The sequence below is a fragment of the Vombatus ursinus genome, unplaced genomic scaffold (assembly GCF_900497805.2).
Source record: "Vombatus ursinus unplaced genomic scaffold, bare-nosed wombat genome assembly UNPS02014863.1, whole genome shotgun sequence".
Lineage (NCBI taxonomy): Eukaryota > Metazoa > Chordata > Mammalia > Diprotodontia > Vombatidae > Vombatus > Vombatus ursinus.
The window spans coordinates 24,439,593-24,457,518 of NW_020954641.1; the positions used below are offsets into that span (position 1 = coordinate 24,439,593).

Sequence of the window (17,926 nt, forward strand, 5' to 3'; positions counted from 1 at the left end):
TATCTTCTTTATTTAAATTTTGTTCTTTTCTTTTTTTTATCATGAACTTAATAGACATGAACCTTTCAATATGAAAATAACAGAAAAGAGAAGATTATATATGAAAGGGAACTTTTATTAATAGAATTTTAAAAGTGCCTATTGAATTTAACACAGTAGTATCCAACTGCTCTGCTTGTGTGTGTTCTCTTCTCAACTTGCCTCTGTTCTCTTATATGTTCTTTTATTTTGAGACTTGGTCTCCTTATGTCACCCAAGCTAGAAGAGCAACATTGAGTTATGGGACTGATCCGGTGAATGATCAGCACCAAAGCTCTAACCTGATCCATTTTTCTGATCTGGGTTGCTCTACCCCTCCTAAAGCAACCTGTTGATCTTCTGCTTCTGGGGGGTTCACCAAATCACCATTCCTCAGTTTCCTTATGTGTAAAAGGAGAATAACAGTACCTATACTCCTTACCTCAAGGGGTTATTGTCAACAAATTATTTGTAAAACTTAGTCTTCTGTTAATTGAAACTACTACTATTACTTCTTCTTCTTCTTCTTCTTCTTCTTCTTCTTCTTCTTCTTCTTCTTCTTCTTCTTCTTCTACTACTACTACTACTACTACTACTACTACTACTACTACTACTACTTCTACTATTACTACTACTACTGTTTAGTTGTTTTCAGTTGTGTCCAACTCTTTGTGACCCCATTTGAGGTTTTCTTGGCAAAGATACTGGAGTGGTTTGCATTTCCATTTCCAGTTCATTTTACAGATGAGGAAACTGAGGTAAACAGGGTTAAGTGACTTGCCCAGGATCATGCAGCTAGTGAGTGTCTGAGAATGGATTTGAGCTCAGGTCTTCCTGACTCTAGGCCTGGTGCTCTATCCACTGCACCATCTAGCTACTTTTCTTCTCCTCCTTTTCCTTTTCCTTGTCCTCCTTTTCTTTCTCCTCTTTTCCTCCTTTTTCTCCTCCTCCTCCTCTTTTTACTCTTCCTTCTCCTCCTCCTCTTCATCACCCCTCCTCCTGTTCCTCTGACTTATGCTCTCTTTGGTATACAGAACCCCTCTGAGGAAATTTCCTCCATCATTGCAGAAGATCTGAACCTTATAGTCCTAGAGCGTTGCTTGGGAGTAGTGAGAGATTAAGTGACTTGCCCAGCCTCATGTAGCCAATCTGTGTTAGAGGCAGGAATCACTGAGTCGCGGGATGTGGGAGCTGGGAGGGTCCTCGGCAGCTGTGATCATCCGACCTCTGCTTGGAGGCCTCTAAGCCTGTTCTGCTTGTGAATACTTCTAATTGTTAGGACATTTTTTTTTTCTGACATCGATCCTAAATTGGATTCTGGTTTTTTCTCTAGGGCCAAACAGGATAAGTCTAATCCCTTCTCCATATGTCAGCCCATCATATACTTGAAGATAACTATCATGTCACCCCTGAATTTTCTCTTCTCAAGGCTAAATATGCTTAATTCCTTCAACCAGTCCTCATATGATCTGGTCTCAAAGCCTTTCGCCAAGCTGGTTACCTTCTTCTAGTCATTCTTCAGTTTATCAGTGTCATTGTTAGCCTCCTGTGGTGTCCAGAATTCGACACAGTCCTTCCTGACTTCAGTCAGTTTTCTACTCACTATGCCACACTCCCTCTGAAGCTTTCAATATTATTAGACATATTTCCTTGAATGGTAATATTTGGGGATATCTCCTGAGCAACATGGAGGTGATGACCCTAACCATGGATAGGACTGAGAATGGCAAGATTTAATGTATCTTTCCCTGCTCTGAGTCCTAAGAAAGTTTGATGAACTTGTCATAATTTGGTAAAAGATAGAGCGCATATAAGATGCTCAGTTGTTATCAGTATTAATGGGGAAAAGGGAATAGACATTCTGAGCCTGTTTCTGAGGAATCACCTGGTTTTTTGTTTGTTCCTTTTAGTTTCAGAAGAACCGTCGAGACCAGGTTGCCACCAAGCACAAACTCATGGAGATCGCTAATTATGTTGATAAGGTGAGACCAGGTGTGTAGAATGGATTATTAAATGGACAGTGTATGAAAATTCTAGAAAAAGAAACAGTAGTCACTGTGAGCCATCATGTCTTCATTAAGAGCAAATTGTGCCAGAGTAACCTCATTTCCTTTGATCTAACTATCAGATGAGTAATAAATCAGAGGAATATTATATACATAATTGAGTAGAATTTCAACAAGGCATTTCACAAAATATTGCATGATGTTTTAATGGGCAAGATGGAGACATTCAGGTTAGAAAATAAAATAGGTTTAAAGCTGATTGATAGACACACAAAAGTGATGATGAATGGATCAGTGTCAACATGGAAGGCTGTGGAGTGCCACAAGACTCTCCCATTGAACCTGCCTTGCTCAATATTTTTAACAATGACCTCGATGAAGTCACAGATAGTAGTTTACCAGATCGTCAGATGACACAAATCAGTGAGGGTTAGCTAATACTTTGAATAGTAGAATTTCAATTAAAAATATCCTGATGGGCTAAAATATGAGTTTAATTATGAACCTATGTAATAAGATTAAATTTAATATGGATAAGTATAAAGTCCTAAGCTTGGTTTCCCAAAACCATAGACCTATGTCCTTTTTTTTTTGTTCTGTACATTAGACTTGCCTGATCTCTTATCAGCTTTTTTTGGTTACTACATAACAGTATTGATTCCTATTGAGTTTCAGTTCATGAAAACCCCCCAATTTTTTTCACATGAACTCTAACTACATCAAATTATTGTATTCAGTTATGAGCAATACATTTTAAGAAAAGCCTTGACAAGCTGGAGTATGCCTACAGGAGGGTGACCCTGATAGTGAAAGGACCACTAAACCAGCTGAAGTCCTGGAGATATTTGGATTAGAGAAGAAAAAGCTTGGGGCTGGGATCTGGGAAGCTGATAACTGAGCCTTCAAGTATTTGTTTTTCCTGACACTAGAATGAAGAACTGGAGGCAAGGAGAGGAAGGTACAGAGAGATAGATTTCAACTTGATAGGTTAGGGACTGAACTGGGGATTTCATTGGTATAGGGGACTCCCAGGTGAAGGAAACTCCCTCTACTAATGTAGGTAAGGCACCTTCCTTTCAAACTATAGTGTTAGAGATTTGCCTAGAGCAGAGGTGTCAAACACACATGGCCCGCACCAGATTAAAGTGAAATTGGGAAATATTTAACCAAATTTTAAAAAATACATTTTAAAATACATGTACAGTTCTTCATTTTAGTGTCAAGAATAGAACAGATAGTGTTAACATGTGATTTTCTAATTTGGTGTATGGCTGGCAGGAATCCTTATGTGCAGTGTAGGGGTCCTCATTTCCATTTGAGTTTGACACCATTGGCCTAGAGCACTGAAAGCGTAAATGATTTTTCCAGGGCCAGCACGTATCAGAGATGGGACTTGAACTAAGATCTTCTTGATTCCAAGGCCAGCTATTTATTTACTATACCACACACTCTCTCCCCTTAATATATATAAAAAATCAACAATTAAAATTATTCAAAAATAGAATAAGGTGCCTCAAGAGGTGGTGAGTTTACTATTACTGGAGGTCTTCAAGTGGAGACCAGATGGCCGCTTGTCAGGGATGTTGTAAGAGGAGATTTGAGCCTCTGAGGCATTTTCCTACTCTAAGATTTTGCCAGGCCTAAAGTCAGGATGACTCCTCTTCCTGAGTTCAAATCTGGCCTCAGACACTTACTAGCTGTGTGACCCTGGGCAAGTCACTTGCCTTGGTTTCCCTTTTGCCTTAGTTTCTTCATCTATCAAATGAGCTGGAGAAGGAAATGGCAAACCACTCTTTGTCAAGAAATCCCCAAATGGGGTCATGAAGCATCGGACATGACTGAAACTACCAAACAACAACAACAACAACAGGATTTTGGTAGCTTATTCTATGTAATCTACGTGGCACAGAACAAGTTAACCTCACAACACAAAGTCTCTTTCCAGTGGAATTTTACAGTTTTTGAAATTATAGGGTCTTAGAACTAGAAAGGAACTTAGAAGTCACTGAGATCAATGCCATGCCAATGGAGGAATCTCTTCTGCTCCGTCCCCGGCCAATTGCAGTCCAGTTTCTGCTTGAACACCTCCAGAGATGACTACTCATTCCTTCTGGAACCAGTTGTTCCATATAAGGAGCATTCTCATTGTCTGTAGGTTTTCTATTCTATCAAGCCAGAAACCTCCCCTTTAATTTTCATTAGTGATCTTATTTCTGGGCCCAAGTAGAACTAGTCTCTTCCCTCTTACACGTGACAGCCCTTTAGATATTTGAAGGTGGTGCTTATATCCCCCCAAAGCCTAAACATCTTTATATGGCATATTTTCCAGTCCTATTTACTCACCTGATTGATCCCTCTAGTTACCTTCTGCTTGTCAATATCTCTCCTGAAAAATGAAACACCCAGAACTAAACAGCAGACTTGGGGGCCAGGAAGACCAGGGCAGAGCACAGCAGGACAATCATCTTCATCACTTAATTTTTTTTATTCTGAACTCAACCAACACCAAGTAAAATGAACATTTCCTTGTACAAAGCAGAATAGAAAAGGAGACAATATGAGACTGTGGTTCTCTATTATAGGCATCTTGTTTTTTCTTTTAAGTGTATAATAAATTCAACATGTAACTTTCAAAGCTGTCCTGCTTGTTTGAACTAGAATTCTACTCATGTACCCTAACATGGTATTGGTTTTTGGGGCTTTCCATTGAGCTTGTAGTCAGCTAAACCCAGTTTTTTTTCAATGTAGCCCCTGTTCTGCCTTGTCTCTCTCATTCTGTACTTTCTCAGTTGATTAAAAAAAAATTGACCCAAGCGTGGGACTTTACTTTTCTTCCAGTTAAATGATATATCCTTGAGTGGGACCCAAACCTACTCCCTCTGGTGAGCATTAGGGAGGAAAGGGAACCTGGAAGGAAGAAAGCCATGATTCTATTACTGCCAAGCTTGGACAAGGAATGAGTAGAAGACTCAGTCCCCTGGGTCATTATTGTAGCACCTCTGTCCTGCCCTCAGCCTATTTTACAATAATACTGGGACAATTCCCAGACCCAAACAATAACAACATCTGGAAAAAATGAGATAACTTGGCTTCCCCCGCGGCCACTGGAGGAGGCAGATTCTGCTGCTTTTCATTTACTATCTATTGTTCGTGGGCTTTAGCAGGTGGGAAGTTTGCCTGTCTTTTAGAGTTACCAGGTTGTTATTGTTATTGTTATTGTTTAGTTATTTTTCAGTTGTGACTGATTCTCTGTGACCCCATCTGGGGTTTTCTTGGCAAAGATATCAGAGTTGTTTGTCATTTCCTTCTCCAGCTTATTTGACAGATGAGGAAACTGAGGCAAACAGGGTTAAGTGAGTTGCCTGGGGCCATACAGCTAGTAAGTATCTGAGGCCAGACTTGAACTTCTCATCATTACCCAGTGAGTAAGAATGAGATCAAGGAATAAATAATAGAGTTGAGATTCCAACCCCAATTCTCTGATTGCAGTGCTCTTTGCATTCTGCCATCTTGCCTCCACTTAACCTCTCTGATTATCAGTTGTCATGTGTTTCAGACCAACAAGATGGTCTCTGAGGATCTTTTTAGCTCTTATTCCTGAGATCCTAGTGTTGGTTCTGTCAGCAGCCTTTCATCTCTTTGTCTCTTTTTCCCTATCTAAAAGATGGGCCTAATGCCCGTTTCTTTATGCCCCAAGAGGTGCTGAGAAAACCAGTGTGATCACTGATGCTTTGACTAATTAGGAGGGAAAAGATGATGTGAATCCAAAGCAATGTTTTTTTAAAAGATAGTGAAGAGATATGAAGGGCAGCTAGGTGGTGCAGTAGATAGAACACTAGATGAATACTCGTTTTCCTGAGTTCACCACTTACTAACTGTGTAAGCCTGGGCAAATCACCTCACCCTATTTGCCTCACAGCCTATCTCCTCATCTGTCAAATAAGCTGGAGAAGGAAATGGCAAACCACTCCACTGTGTTTGCTAAAAAAAAACCCAAATGAGGTCACAGAGAGTCAGACATGAATGAAACAACTGAAGAATAAGAAGAGATACCAATGTTTTTTCCTCCTTATCCTTTCAGTTTTATCGCTCCCTGAACATCCGCATTGCCCTCGTGGGCTTGGAAGTCTGGACGCATGGAAATATGTGTGAAGTCTCAGAGAATCCTTATTCTACTCTCTGGTCCTTTCTCAGCTGGAGGCGCAAGCTACTTGTACAGAAGAACCATGACAATGCCCAGTTGATCACGTATGTGGCCTATTCCTGAGCTAAGATATACTGTCTTCCCTCTATGAAGAGAACAGTCCCCATCACTATTGGTGGTGAACTAGAAAGAGCAATAGATTTGGAGAAAGAAGACCTGAGTTCTAATCCCAGCTCTACTACTACTTACTGTGTGACCTTAGGCTAGTTGCTTAACTTGTCTGAACCTCAGTTTCCTCTTCTGTAAAATGGGGGTACTAATACTACTTTCTAGAAGCATTGCGAGAACCAAAAGAGATAATGTAGAGCAGTTTATAAACCATAATGGGCAACCATTTTGAAAAGACTACATGATTCAAATAATGAATGCCTATGAGACAAAGAATGAGCTGGGTAAGCTTGCACTGCAGATGCCCACTCTTACCATGAGTAAATATTTAATTACTTGGATTTCCTGAGAGATGTCCAAGGAGATGGCCTGGGTCCAGGCTGGGGGGAGGTGGTGGTTTCCCCAAGGGGCTAGACTAGGGAGCCCATGCCAGGCACTGTGCTAGGTTCTGGGGATACAAAGAAGGAACTATGGCAGGCTATAGTGTGGAGCCAGTCATTAGGAGTGAAGGTGGCTAGGATAGGGTTAGGTCAGGGGAACAGGTATAGAGAGTACAAAAGCAGCAGCAGGGCAGAGGTCAGACTTCAGAGGCCACAGCCAGGAATGTTTCGAGAAATGTGGATTGTGCTGACCGGGGTTTGCTATCAAAAACCGCTCAGAAACTTTCCCTTGACCACTTGGCTTTAAGTGCTCTTTCCTGGTCTTAAAGGGGGTTGGTCTGTCTGGTTTTGATGGGGCAATAGCATTGTCTTCTTTGGCCCAGGACCAAAGTCTATCTCCAAATCTATCTAGGAAAGCAGTGCTAAGTTCTCAGGACAAATAGAAGAGTCTCAAATAAATGATGGATGCAGGATCCCCTGATCTCTTAAAATAGAAGGGTTCCAAACCAGTGATGGATGCAGGATCCCTTGATCCTTTAAAATTATTGGTTGTTGTCCTTTGTGCTTAAAGAGGACCAAAATGGTGTCATTATGTTGGAATCAAGGTACAGTGTGTCTTGTTGAGGCTGATCAGATCAATACAATCTTGGAAGGGTCTACCACAGGTTGGGCACAAATAGTCCATGTGAACATTTGGAGTGAAGATGTCTCTAAATTTGTGCATCTCACATGTCTTTTGAGCAATTGCAATTCTCTTTGCTGTGGGTCTGTCATCCTGGGCAGTTCTGTGCCAATGTCTCCCATGTCTCATAATCAATTCCGGAGTTCTTCAGAGAAACCCTGAAAGTGTCATTGTATCATTTCTTTCCTCTGTGTGAGCACTTGGCTTGTGTGAATTCTCTGTAAAATAGTCTTTTTAGAGCGACAGCTAGGTGGCTCAGTGGATAGAGCACCGACCCTGGATTCAGGAGGACCTGAGTTCAAATCTGGCCTCAGACACATAACACTTACTAGCTGTGTGACCCTGGGCAAGTCACTTAACTCCATTGCCTAACCAAAAAAAAAAATAGTGTTTTAGGCAAACGTATATTTGGCATTCGAACAACATGGCCAGCCCATTGGAGTTGCACTCTTTGTAGTAGAGTTTGAATGCTTGGCAGTTCAGCTAGAGAAAGAACCTCCATGTCCAGTATCTTATTTTGATAGGTGATCTTCAGAATCTTTCTAAGACAATTCAGAAGGAAGCGATTCAGTTTCCTGGCACGGCTCTGATATACTGTCCAGGTTTCATGGGCATGCAACAATGAGGTCAGGAGAACAGCTCTGTAGACCTCCCTTAAAATAGAAGGGTCCTAAACAAGTAATGAATGCAGGATCCTTTAATCACTTCCCTGATTCATAGAATAGAAGCAAAATCCTTAAGGATATTGGTTTTTTTCATTCTTGTCCTTACTTACATCAGCATTGTGCAGCACAATGCCTGGGAGAGAGCAGGCACTTCATAAGTGCTTGTTAATTGGAATTTCTCAAAGTCCCCACTGCTGTCGAGTTCATCCCCTGGGGCTATCAGCAGGATATCCTGTGGTAGGGTGTTTGCCCGTGGCTCTGAAATGATTAAGCACATACTGGCAGGCAGTGCTGGGGAGTGGAGGGAGTACTAGATTTACAGTCACTCAGCCTGAGTTAAAGTCTGGACTCCACTGCTTACTACTTGACTTTGGGCTTCGGGTTCCTCATATATAAAATGAGGGTCTTGGACTAGATTCAATCTAGTATTTATTCAGCATCTCCTGTGTGCAAAGCACTATGCTGAGGCCCTTTCTAGGTAGCAATCCTATGATCCCACGTGTCCAGCACTGTGCCAAGCAACATAGAAGGAATATAAAGCATAGTTCCTGCCCATAAGAAGGGGGAAGATATGACCAATTAGGGAGTGAAGCAAACCCCCCTGGGACAGAGAACACACATTTATCACACAGTTGACTATGTGGTCAGGAGTTTTCTTTATGTAAAACTAATTGGTGCATGAGTTAGGAACCTGTTCCCTGGGGCTTCTTTGTCTCTAAATACTTGGGCTGAATGAACTGGCCGGTTATTCTCCCCATGGTGGAAACTTTTATGCTCATTACCATGATGATCTCTGGGGATGTAGGACCCAATGTCCATTAACAAAGGAGAGCATTAAAGGCAGAGTTACATGGTATGAGAGTAAAGCCTTGCTGGGAACCTGCATTAGATCTCCACAGATAGACTCCAGGGGCATAGAGGAGGACAATCAGAGGACAAAGGGCATGAGCTAACAGGAGACTCCCACCTCTCCTACCTATTCAGAATGAAAATTCTATGAGTCTAAGATATTTGCTAATCAGCCAATTCAAATAACAATTGATGTATTTTAATATAATGGTCAGCAGGGTGGAATCCACCCTAATGGAGGGCAAGGGGACAGCCATCCAATGGAATATCACCTGAAATATTTTTTGCAACTCTTGAAAACTCTCTGCAGTAGGCTGGTATCATGGCTATATGGTTATCATTCTATCAATAAACAAGTATTTATTAAGTACCTACTAGACACTGCGCTAGGCTCTAGGGACACAAGGAAGAAGGATGAAGCAATCCTTGCTCTCAAGGACCTTGCATTCGAATGGGGGAGATGACAATACATTTATCAGCATTTCCAGAATAAATATAAAGAGAATAAGGACAAATAAATGCAAGATGGTTAAACATGAAGTGGTTTTGGAGGGAGAGAGGGCACCTAGGAGTCAGGGATATCAGAAAAGGTGTCATTTAGAAGGTGGTGATGGAGCTGTGTCCTGAAGGAACAGAGAGATTCTGTAAGGTGGAATGAGGAAAGAGTACATTTTAGACATGAGGAACAGCCAGTGCAAAGGCTTGGAGATGGGATATGGAATCCTCTGTATGAGAAATAGAGAGAAGGTCAGTTTGGCTGGATCACAGGAGTACTCCAGTCTTGGTCTCCCCTTGGGTCTTCCCAAGCATCTCACCCAGATTATGAAAATATTAGGAGATTCACAAGTGCTTTTGAATTTAATCTGAAGAGGTAGAGGAAGACATGGCAGAAAAGCCCTCATCGAGGACCTCTATGGCTGGAAAAGGAAGTGGGCTAGCCTTGTAGAACAAGAGAGAGATAAAAGATGAATGGACAAAAGCCTGTGTCTGTCATACTGGTGGAGTGCTTCTAAAGGGTGCTGAATTGGAGTCAGAGGACCTAGGCATGAGTCTTGGCTCTACCTCTTACTAATTTGGGCAATAACAATCACTTGACCTGTCTGTAAAATGGATGTGGATGGATTATCTCACCCCTAACTCATTTCTAGCTCTAAAATTATGATATTATGATCCTATGAAAGGTTAAAGGAAGGAGAGTTAGGCTTCTATCACATTGGGGAGATCTTCTGGGATGATCTATGGGAAAGGAATTGCATGGGATAAAAAAGCATGGAGGGGTTGCAATCTATATTAGTGGAGAGAAAACACAATAATAAGTTCTCAGATTCATTGGAGAATTTTTTTTCTCCTTAAAAGATTACTGACCAGAGATTGTCGTGTTTTGATTTTTTTATCTTCCCTATTTCTTCTTCCCCACTCATTTGTCTCTTCTCCCCAGAAGCACACAACAAAGAAAAGGGGATGCCCAGAGCTTAGGAAAAGTAAAAAAGGGAAAGGCTGAGAGTTAATGACAAAAACTCTCAAGGTACAAAATTGGAGAAAGTATCAGCAAAACAGAGCTCTGGCTGTGTTTAGACTACTTGGACCTCAAGCTTTTGGGGAGTTTCCAGTATGGACTATCTTTTCCCAAGCTCGGTCACAAAATCAGTCAATAAGCATTTATTAAGCATGATAACTATATTAAGCATATTAACCATAATAATTATGACTACGTATCAGTCATTGTGCTCAGTTCTGGGGATACAAAGAAAGGCAAAAACATGGTCCTCATCTTCAAAGAGCTCACATTCTATGGAGAGACAACAAATAAGTACGTGCATCACGTATGTATACTGTGTAAGTATAAGGTAATCTTAGAGGGCCGTGGAAGCTATGGCCCATTCTTTCAAGAAGGATGCAATCCCTGCTTCTGGGGGCTGCTGAGGCTGGTGGATCACTTGAGTTTGGGGGTTCTAATTGGGTATTTACACTAAGTCTGCAAATAATATGCTGAGCTCCCCGGAGCAGAAAACCACCAGGCTGCCCTAAGAAAGGTTGAGCTGGCCTAGGTCAGAAAAACCGAAGATCAAAGCTTCTATTACCAATCAGCAATGAGATTAGGCCTGTGAGTGGTTGTGGTGCTTCTAGCCTGGGTGAGATGGGGAGACCCAGTCTCAAGAAGGAAAAAAAAAGAATGTTAGAACTGGAAAGGACCTCAGAACATAGAATGTTGGAACTTGAAGGGAACTTTGGAAAGTAGAAAGTAGCACCACAGAATCTGAGAATTGTAAGGGACCTCAGTCTTCATCTAATCCAACCCACATTTCAAATGGAGTTCTGCTACAACATAGCAGGCATGTAGTCATCCAGCCTGTGCTTGAAGGTGATCTCACTCCTTCTAAGGCAGCCCATTCCTCTGGTGGATAGCTCTAGTTGTTAGAAGATTTTCCTTAAGTTGAGATTCAATTTATCTCTGCATCTTCTATCCATGCCTTCTGTCCCTGTCCTCTGAAAACAAACAGGACAAGTCTGGTCCCTTTCCCATATAATGACCCTTTGAATATTTAAAGACAGCTGTTGTCCCTCTCCTCTCCCTGTCCCCACCAGTCCTTTCTTTTCCAGGCTAAATACACTCAGTTCCTTCAGCTCAGTTTTGCAGATAATATGGACTCGAGGCCCTTCACTCATGGTCACCCTTCTCTGGATCCTTTCCAGCTTAGCCTCCGGAACTGAGCATGAGATCCAGATGTGATCTTACCATGGCAGATTTTATAGATTTCTTCCTATAAGTGTGTAATGCAGCCTAAGATGGCATTAGCTTTGTTGACATGGGGGTCACACACCAAAACCCTCTTTTTGCCTGGGATGCTGATGATGAAGCTTGGCCCCTGAAGGATATGAGTGTGAATCATCTTGGCATCATGACCTATGCCACATTTCCCCTTCTTATCCCCTCCTCCACCCAGCTTGCTTCATCCTGTTCAGCATGAATGGGAAGCAATTTGTAAACCCTGCTCATTTCCTTCCAGTGTAGATTAGGCTATTGGTATATTGTAGGAAGGGGAGGAGAGAGGGAAACTATATCTTTGGCTCTTGAAGTCACTGACTTCTGTCTTTCTCCTCTGTGAGTTTGCCTGGAAGAGACTAAAGGAAAATGGTGGTGTGAGGGAGTGGGGTTGGGTCTCTTGGAAGCAATAGAGATGGCCCAGAGACCAAAAGACCTTTATTTGTCTGTGAGTCAGAGGATGGGCTTAAAAAAGTTGGTTTTTCAATGAAACCACTGAAACTATAATAGGTCATTGGTGATTAGGGTGTTTCTGTATATCTGGCTTACTTTTGAAGTGATCCTCTCAAGTCAAGCTTCATTACCCTCTCTCTTCTTTCAGGGGAATGTCTTTCCATGGTACTACAATTGGCCTAGCCCCACTGATGGCCATGTGCTCCGTGTACCAGTCTGGAGGGGTCAACATGGTGAGTCCCATTCAATAAGCTAGGTAAATAGAAGCTGATTAAATTGTTGCATGAACCAGGAAACCTGTATCCCTGCAAATCGGCCTCTATGTTTCCTGTTGGATTGAAATAACTGGCTTCCACCTCCCCACTCCCCATCCCTGACCTCCTGGGAACTACTGGTGGCAATTCCAGCAAGTATTGGCAGAGGGCACCTCATGTCTCAGGCCTCCCATGCAACTCTTCTCTGCAATCCCTAATGAGAAAACAGAGGAAAGGAGATAGGAAAGCAATTGCCATGTAAGCTAAAAGGCTGGGCTCTGGTGTGTATTCATCTGAACCATAAATCCAGGTCAATTAATTTAACATGAATTTCAGCTAGATTTTACTCCTGATGGGATAACATTACTCCCTGACCCAATTCAGGTCCTCAATCCCTTGTAGAAATATTCAGTTTACTGTACTCTCCTGTATGTTCTAACCGAGTTGCTAGGAAATTAATAGAACTGTTCTTATGCAATAAAGGGTGTTGGTAAATACTCTGGAAAGCTGCTGTCCTCAGCTGAGATCTTTCTCATGAGGATGTTTTGGGGGTTCACTTTCAACCTTTCAGGGTGATGTCAAGGAGAATAACTAGGGCCTTGCACAACATGTCCCATGGTAGGTAGGTACCCAATCTGAGGCATAACATTGGGTGTAGACCATGTGTTTGATCCAGTATAGAATATTATAAGTTCATCCTCTTTAAATTATAAGAAAAAATGATTCCCAAATCACTCTATTATAGGTTCTCAAAGCACCTATTAAATGTCTGTGTGTATATTAGAAGTCTGGATCAGTAAAGAATGGCAGAGGAAATCTTTAGAGGAGGTCAGGGTTATGGGTGATGGCCTAGAACTGCTCACCTTGGCTGAACTCTCTTCTTGCTCAGGATCACTCAGAGAATGCCATTGGGGTCGCTGCCACGATGGCCCACGAGATGGGCCACAACTTTGGAATGAGTCATGACTCTGCAGACTGCTGCTCAGCAAGCGCGGCAGATGGCGGGTGCATCATGGCTGCTGCCACTGGGTGAGTCACGCAGAGAGCGGGAACTGGCCTTAGAACACTGGATGTCTGAGCTAGAAGGGACACAGAATGTTAGAATTAACAGAGTCCTTAGAACTTAGAGTGCTAGAACTAGAAAGACAAAGAATGTTAGAACTGTAGAGGATCTTAGAACACAGAATACAGTGCTGGAAGGGACACTAGAGCACAGAACATAAAAGATTAGAACTAGAAGGGACCCTAGAACATAGAATGTTAAAGTTAGAAGAGACCTTAGAGCAGAATCTTGGAGTTAGAAGAGACCTTCAAACATAGAATATGGACTGATCTAGAAGGGACCTTAAAACGTAGAATGTTAGAGCTAGAAAGGACCTGAGAGCACAGAATATAGACAGAATGAGATAGGACCTTAAAACAAAGAATATTAGAGCTAGAAGGGACCTTAGAATGTAGAATGTTAGAGCTTGGGATCTTGGAAATCATCCTTAATTTTATAAATGAGAAAATTGAGAGCAATTTGCCTAATGGAATGCAGCTAGTTAGTGGCAGATCTTAGACTTAGCCCCAGGCCTCTTAACTAAGAAGCCTGTAAGGAGCAGGGTTGGGAGGAGGGGGGTAGGGCAGTGGCCAGCTCTTCTCAGTGTATCTTAAAGGAGTCAGTAAGTTCTTTGTTAGAACTTTGGGCAGAGGGATCTCAGAAGTCATTGTGGAGCTCTGTAACTTTTGGCAGGAAGTTGGAATGTTCATAATAATATAATGTAATTAAAGCATTTCACTGCTTCTAATCTCATTCCCTCCCCTTCCCTCATTCTCTCCACTTTACTTATGAGAAGAAGGAGACTCAGAGAGATGCATACTATCCTAGGCCCCACAGCTCATTAGGTAATGGAGTCACTACGTGAATCCCTGTAGTCTGATTCTAAGTCTGTTGTCCTTTTTACTATGCTATGCTGTGACCTCAAAGGCAGGTGACCTTGGTGCCTATCTTGGCTCTGTACCTGCTTCCCCTGGCCTCAGGGTCATCTTTACAAAGGACTATCATAATGCCTGTCCTTTCTGTTATAAGGTACCAATGAGAAAATAAATGTGACAGCACTATGAAAACTACCAAAAAAAAAAAAAAACAACACACACTTACACAAAAATTATCATGACATTATCATGATTATCAAGTATTACTATAGTGGTGATTTGGGTGTTTGCCAACAACAACAACAACCAGTGTGTGAAGTAACATTAGGGGATCAGGTTCTGTCGGGAGCGTTGCTGTGTCCCTCAGAGAAAGAAGAAAGGAGGAGAAGTATTTACAGCCACCAAGGGAAGTGCTGAGGGAGGCTTTATCTCCCCGGAGGAGCGAGTGTCTGCCATGTTTAATTTGCCCAGCTCTGAAATTCACTTTCAGCAGAGCCTCTTTTGAGCCATTCAATACAAATATTTTTAATGTCTGTTAGTATGTTTTATATTTCCATTTTGCACCACTATCACTAGCCAGAAGCACCCCATCCCCTAGAGCTCCTCCCCCAAACAGAAGCTGTTCCCTGTAATAAACAAGAGCTGTCAAGCAAAGTCAAGCCGCATGTTGGCTGGGTCTGAAAATTATTGTCTCATTCTGTACCTCTGTCCATCATGGCTTGGCCAAGAGGTGGGAGGCATGATTCATCATTTGTCTTCTGGAATCGTGATTGATCGTTGCTTTGAGTAGAATTTGGAGATTTTTCACAGTTGTTTTCCTTGACAGAATTATAGTCATTGTATGAATTGTTTGCCTGGTTCTGCTCCCTTCATGGTAACCCATCATTAAAAGAGCTCATGCTTTATGTCTTGGTACCTCTCCTTTCCTCCCATCCCCTGAAAGAACTACACAGGCACATGTTTTCATTGAATCATCCACACCTTCTTGAGCAGTTCTTGTTGTGATCAATAATACCTATTTATGAGATAATTGGCTGGCTAGAGTTAGGGGTATGGTCTGTGACCATGTAACAGAACTAAGCTGTCTGGCATGGCCATTGAGCCCAAGACCTTGGCCTCATTGGTATGGCCTTCTGATCTACTTAAAGCATTCTTAAATAATTTAAAAAAAAATTTCAGTGGTTTCCAGTTGCCTGTCTTCTTAATAAAGTTCAGACTTTTATGTCTCACATTCAGGACTGGCCCCACCTGACAGTTCCATCCCCTCTCACCCATGTCCCTTCCCTCTATAAAATCTGCATTCCTAGCAAACTGAACCATGTTGTTTCCCCAAAACACACATTTCTTTTTGCCTTTGCTTATGCTATTCCACATCCCTAGAATGTTTTCTTTTTCCATCTATGCTGAGTGAATTCCTGCCCTTCGTTTAAATTAAAGTCCAACTTGAATGCTATCTTTTCTAACTAGGTGGCACAGTGGATAGAGCCCTGGCCCTGGAGACAGGAAAATCTGAATTAAAATCGAGCCTCAGACACTTACTAGCTATGTGATCCTAGGCAAGTCACTTAACTTCTGTCTCAGTTTCCTCAACTGTAAAATGAGGATCATAATAGTACATACCTCCCAGGGTTGTTGTGAGGATCAAATGTAATGATATTTATAAAGTGCTTAGCACAGTGCCTGGCATATGTAATAAGCACTTGATTAATGCTTGTTCACTCTGATGTACCACTTCACACCTATCAGGCTGGCTAATATGACAGAAAAGGAAAATGACAAATGTGGGAAGGGATGTGGAAAAATTGAGGCACTGGTGCATTGTTGGTAGAGTTGTGAACTGATCCAACCATTCTGGAGAGCAATTTGGAACTATGTCTAAAGGGCTGTAAAACTGTGTATACCATTTGACCTAGCAGTAGATCTGTATCCCAAGGAGATAAACAAAAAAGAGAAAAGACCTACTTGTATAAGGGTATTTAGAGCAACTCTTTTTGTGGTGGCAAAGAATTGGAAATCAAAGGAATTATCATTATTGGGGAATGGCTGAACAAGTTACGGCATATTATTATGATGGAATACTATTGTATTATAAGAAATGTCTAGCAAGATAGTTTCAGAAGAAACCTGGGAGGACTTATGTGAATTAATGCAAAGTGAAATGAGCGGAGCCAGGAGAACATTGTACGCAGTAATAGCAATATTGTACAGTGCTCGTGAATGACTTAACTATTCTGATCAATACAATGATTCAAGACAATTCCAAAGGATTTATGATGAAAAATAATATCTATCTCCAGAGAAATAACTGATGGAGTCCGAATGCAGATTGAAGCATATTTTTTTCACTTTCTTTATTTTCCTTGGTTTTTTTTTTGCAACATGGCTAGTATGAAAATATATATTGCATGACTTCACACGTGTAATTGATAGCACATTTCTTGCCTGGACTGGGGAGAGTGGAAAGGAGAGAAAGAATTTGGAACTCAATTTTAAAAAATGAAGTTAAAAAATAATTAATTTGAAATTTAAAAAAAAGTATTGTTCCCTTACCCTTTTCCAAGAAGCCTTTCCTGATCCCTCTTGTCTACAATGACTTTTACCCTCTCACCTCACATAAAATTGTTGTTTTAATATTTCTCGCTAACATACCTATTTGTAATGCTGAATATTATGGCTTTATATGTTTATGTCTTTATCCCCTTATTAGACTGTTAGGTCCATGATAGCAGGGACTAAAGCTTATGTAAAAATCATAACAGCTCGAATTTATACAGGACTTTAAGGTTTACAAAGTATTCTATGTGCAGTATCTCATTTGATCTTCACAAAGGCCCCTATTAGATATGTGCTATTATTACTTCCATTTTACTGATGAAGAAACTGAGGCTCAGAGAAGTTAAATAAATAGCTCAGGGTCACAAAGTTAATGAATGTCTGAGGCAGGATTCAAATCCATGCCTTCCTGACTCCAAATCCAGCAGCTATCCACTGTGCTATATTACCTTTCCTTTAAACTCTGTATTTCCATCAGCACAGAATAGAAATTTTCTCATAGTAGGTACTTATTAAATATTTATTGAATGAATGAATGAATGAATGAATGAATGCATTGATGAATAAATTTCAGGAAACTCTTTTTGGCTTGTTCATCAGTTTTAAGGGGACAGCAACCTCCTTAAAATGCTTACAACTCTGCTGAGACACACAAAATCTGTATCACCCATGCACAATATTGATATTACTGTCTTTGATTTTCAAATACTTGCTCTGGTGCTATATGAAGCAAAAATAAAGCTGAGAATGCCATGTTGTCATAGTGAGATATTCTAGTGTGGATCTGAGAGTTCAACAATTTAGAGGTTTTCTTCAACAGGGTAGATTATAGTTGATCAATTTGTGCCCATCCTGTGCTTGCTTTGGCCTTATTCTCCCCTAAATTCAACATGGAGGTTCCACCTAATGTGCTAAAGACCTTCCTCATGTTCTCATGATGTGGTAAAGAAAGCAACATAACACAGGGGCTGTCTATAGATTACCTCTCAATCATTATAAAAGATGGAAAAATCCAACCAGCCCAAAAGGATATAGGAAGCTTGAAATATGGGTGCAGAGTTCTGGTAACCATC

At 41.2% G+C, this 17,926-nt stretch overlaps 1 protein-coding gene across 2 annotated transcripts in view; it reads left to right on the forward strand.

Annotated features, from left to right (window-relative positions):
• ADAM19 (ADAM metallopeptidase domain 19) overlaps nucleotides 1-17,926 on the forward strand; it is a 146,108-nt gene that overhangs the window by 91,818 nt on the left and 36,364 nt on the right. For both annotated transcript variants that reach the window (XR_003567289.1, XM_027841891.1), the window contains exons 8-11: nucleotides 1,929-2,000; nucleotides 6,106-6,272; nucleotides 12,278-12,362; nucleotides 13,273-13,412. Coding sequence is in view for 1 of the 2 variants with exons in the window: in XM_027841891.1 (XP_027697692.1) it covers nucleotides 1,929-2,000; nucleotides 6,106-6,272; nucleotides 12,278-12,362; nucleotides 13,273-13,412 (464 nt within the window). In the remaining variant the exon portion in view is untranslated. The remainder of the gene's footprint in view (nucleotides 1-1,928; nucleotides 2,001-6,105; nucleotides 6,273-12,277; nucleotides 12,363-13,272; nucleotides 13,413-17,926) is intronic.